The following is a 4,023-nucleotide window of genomic DNA, read 5'->3' as shown; positions in this document are numbered from 1 at the left end:
GTCTCTCGTAAGATAGTTTTTCTTTTTATATTACTTTGTAAGGTTCCGCTGTATAATATCTAATGGTACAGTTTGTACACCCTTTTCGTATTTATAATGACTATTTTAAGAAAAACAAAAGTGGGGCGTTACAGATTGGTATCAGAGCCTAAGATAAAACAGATTTAAAATCAACCGAGAGAGGGGTAGATATTAAGGATAATGTTATTCATATTATTATTACTATTTTTACTGTGTTTTGTTTATATTTGTGATATATATGTATATAAGTAGCCTGTTTGAAAAAAAAAAACTAGGAGTGTGATGACTTACTCTTTGTGTCTTATAGGATGTCTCAATTTAACAGTATTGATATTAACCAACCTGCCCCCAATGAGCACACAGATATGAGTAATTTCGCAGCAATTGTGGCTGATGCTATAAGAAACAACAATTCCCATAATGAGGAAAATAGTGCTAAATTCTTTAAGAAGATGGCATGTTATAATCCTAAAACATATGATGGAAAGTTGGACCCCGTAGAATTTGAAAATTGGTTAAGAAGTTTTGATAAGCTTTTCGAAGCTATACAGTGTCCGGAGACATGGAGGGTAGGATTTGCGGTGTATTATTTGGTAGGACAAGCCGATTTATGGTGGGAAACCGTAAAAGAAAGAAGTTATGAAGAAGGATTTGACTGGGCTAAGTTTAAGGAACTTATGCGGTCAAAATTTTATCCTCCATCGCTTAGGAGACAGAAAGAGGATGAATTTAATAAGTTGGTGCAAGGGTCATTGTCTGTTACTGCGTACGCGTCAAAATTCATGGAGTTATCTCGATTTGCTCCGCATATGGTGGCAACTGAAGAATTGAGAATGAACCGTTTTGAGAAAGGACTAAAGTGGGATCTTCGTGATAGACTATCCACCCACACCTGTTTAAATTATCAAGATATGTATGATAAGGCGACCAACGCAGAGAGAATAATGAATGAAAAGGAGAATGAACAAGTTGGGAGCAAAAGGAAGTTTGAAAAAGACAAAGTCACTGGAGGAAATTTTTATAAACAAGCCCATTTAGGGTTTAGAAGAAACCCATTTAATCAGTTTCAGGAAAGAGATACGAAGCCTTTCTGTATAAGATGTGGTCGCGACAATCATGTCGTTACTCAATGTAAATATCCTACTTTTCGATGTTATGAATGCGGAAGCCCAACCCATAAAAAGAGAGATTGTCCGCAGCTTAAAGCACCTAACTTCGGTATTGCCACTACTTCTAATGCACGTGTACCTCAAAACCCGCAAGGGCAACAAGTGCAAAAACCGGGTCCAACTCGAGGAAGGGTGTATGTAATGAATTCTCAGGAGGTGGAGTCTTCTGACGACGTGGTTACGGGTAACATTTTTCTCAACTCTACTCCTGTTAATGTCTTGTTTGATACTGGAGCATCGTATTCATTTGTATCACATTCTCTGAGTAAAAGGCTGCATTTAAAACCCCAGAACCAAGAACTAAGACTCCCAATTGGATTACCCACAGGGGAAATAATATCCTGTACCACATTATTTAGAGACTGTGTTTTGACAATAGAGGGAAATCGCTTCCTAGCCGATCTTATCCAGTTTAACCTACAAGATTTTGATATTGTATTAGGAATGGATTGGCTTAGGAAGAATCATGTGATGGTAGACTGTCATGAGAAATCGGTGACAATTATGAGAACAGATGGAGAGAAAATACTTTTTCAAGTAACTTGTAAGGGAAATAGGATTATATCCTTGTTAAAAGCTCTAAAGTTGTTACGCCAAGGGTGTAAGGGGTACTTATGTGACATCGGTAAACCATCAGAGTCTGAGCTGGTATAACTAATATACCGGTTGTAAATGAGTTTTCGGATGTTTTTCCTGAAGACATTCCCGAAATGCCCCCACACCGTGAAATAGAGTTTCCGATTGAAGTAGTACCTGGAAGTACATCAATTTCTAAGGCTCCTTATAGAATGGCTCCTGCAGAACTAAAGGAATTAAAGGAACAACTAGATGAATTGTTGGAAAAGGGATACATAAAACCTAGTACCTCACCTTGGGGAGCACCGATACTGTTTGTCAAAAAGAAAGATGGAAGTTTGAGATTATGTATAGATTACAGAGAACTTAATAAGGTCACTATAAAGAATAAATATCCTATACCTTGTATAGATGACCTTTTTGACCATTGCAAGGTTGTGCTTTGTTTTCTCAAAAATCGATTTGCGTTCGGGATATCATCGATTAAGGATAAAATCGGAGGATATTCCAAAATCGCTTTAACTCGTTATGGACACTACGAGTTCACGCTTTTACCTTTTGGACTCACTAATGCTCCAAATTTTTATGGACCTAATGAATAGAGTATTCAGGTCTTACTTGGATAAGTTTGTCATCATTTTTATCGATGATATTCTAATATACTCTAAGAATGAGGAAGAACATGCTAACCATTTGCGAAACGCTTGAAACTTTAAGGGAAAACCAATTATATGCCAAGTTCTCGAAATGCGCATTTTGGTTAGGAGAAATAAGTTTCTTAGGTCATGTTATATCAGCGGAAGGAATAAAAGTGGATCCTCAAAAGATTGATACAATTACAAACTGGCCAATTCTTAAGAATGTAGCGGAAGTCCGCAGCTTTTTAGGATTAGCGGGATATTATCGTCGGTTTGTAAAGGATTTCTCGAAAATTGTTCAACCCCTTACGAACCTAATCAGGAAAAGTACAAAATTTGAGTGGAGTGAAAAATGTGATCGAGCATTCGGTGAAGTGAAAAATAGACTCACTTATGCACCTGTACTTACTCTACCGAATGGCACCCCGATGACTTGGAAGTATACAGTGATGCTTCCAAGCAAGGACTGGGTTGTGTTCTAATGCAAGGGGGAAAGGTAATTGCTTATGCTTCTAGGCAATTAAAAACCCATGAACAGAATTATCCCATTCATGATTTGGAGCTTGCTGCAGATCGTTTTAAGCTTTGAAAATTTGGAGACATTATCTTTATGGAATTTCATGTCGGGTATATACTGATCATAAAAGCCTAAAATACCTTTTTACCCAAAAAGAGATAAATATGAGACAGCGTAGATGGCTTGAGTTTCTTAAGGACTATGATTTGGATATTCAATACCACCCGGAAAAGCTAATGTGGTAGCCGATCTTGTTGAGTCGAAAGTCAATTCCCACTTTGAATCTTCTTACGGTAAAGCAACCCCATATCCAAAATGACATAACAAGATTAGATATTGAAATAGTTATGGGAGATCTAATCGGACATTTGGCGGCTCTAGAAGTAACCCCAACCTTAAGTGATGAGATAAAGGAAGAACAAAGAAAAGATCCGCAATTAGAGAAAATTCGGAAGGATATACAAATAGGAAAAGCACCAGGCTTTCTAATCCATGAAGATGGATCACTTTGGTTTCAAAATCGGTTGTGTGTACCCCATTTGACAACTCTTAAGAAAAGAATCATGGATGAAGCCCACAATTCCCGATATTCAATTCATCCTGGAGGGAATAAGATGTATAAGGACATTCGACAAACTTTTTGGTGGAGTAATATGAAACAAGAGGTGGCGATTTTGTTTTGAAATGTTTGACTTGTCAACAAGTAAACATTGAACACCAAAGACCAGGAGGACTTTTACAACCCTTAGATATTCCTACATGGAAATGGGAATCAATTGCCATGGATTTTGTCACAGATTACCCGTATCACTCAAGGATGAATGAGATTTGGGTGATTGTCGACCGGTTAACCAAATGTGCACACTTTTTAGCAACAAAGACTTCATGGAACTCGGAACAGTTAGCTAAGAAGTACATAAAGGAAATAGTTAGACTGCATGGAGTTCCCAAAACCATTATATCTGATAGAGATACCAACTTTTTAGCCAAGTTTTGGAAGAGTTTTCAAGCAGCTTTGGGATCTCAACTTAACTTCAAGATCGCTTTTTACCCCAAACCGATGGTCAAACGGAACGAACCATCCAAACCTTGGAGGATTTAT

The 4,023-nt window shown here is 37.5% G+C and overlaps 2 protein-coding genes across 2 annotated transcripts; both read left to right on the top strand.

Annotated features, from left to right (window-relative positions):
- Positions 1–329: 329 nt before the first annotated feature.
- LOC141639053 (uncharacterized) lies at positions 330–1,844 on the top strand. The gene has a single exon (XM_074448234.1). The coding sequence runs from the start codon at positions 330–332 to the stop codon at positions 1,842–1,844; it is 1,515 nt and encodes a 504-aa protein (XP_074304335.1).
- Positions 1,845–2,436: 592 nt separating this feature from the next.
- Positions 2,437–2,886, top strand: LOC141639052 (putative mitochondrial protein AtMg00860). The gene has a single exon (XM_074448233.1). The coding sequence runs from the start codon at positions 2,437–2,439 to the stop codon at positions 2,884–2,886; it is 450 nt and encodes a 149-aa protein (XP_074304334.1).
- The last annotated feature ends 1,137 nt before the right edge of the window (positions 2,887–4,023 follow it).

Source organism: Silene latifolia, unplaced genomic scaffold (genome assembly GCF_048544455.1).
Source record: "Silene latifolia isolate original U9 population unplaced genomic scaffold, ASM4854445v1 scaffold_265, whole genome shotgun sequence".
Classification (NCBI taxonomy): Eukaryota; Viridiplantae; Streptophyta; class Magnoliopsida; order Caryophyllales; family Caryophyllaceae; genus Silene; species Silene latifolia.
The sequence above is the reverse complement of the archived record's forward strand: the minus strand, read 5'-3'. Positions and strand labels throughout refer to the sequence as shown.

Coding starts and splice junctions, on each gene's coding strand:
- LOC141639052 (XM_074448233.1), top strand. CDS start 2,437: ATGAGGAAGAACATGCTAACCATTTGCGAAACGCTTGAAACTTTAAGG.
- LOC141639053 (XM_074448234.1), top strand. CDS start 330: ATGTCTCAATTTAACAGTATTGATATTAACCAACCTGCCCCCAATGAG.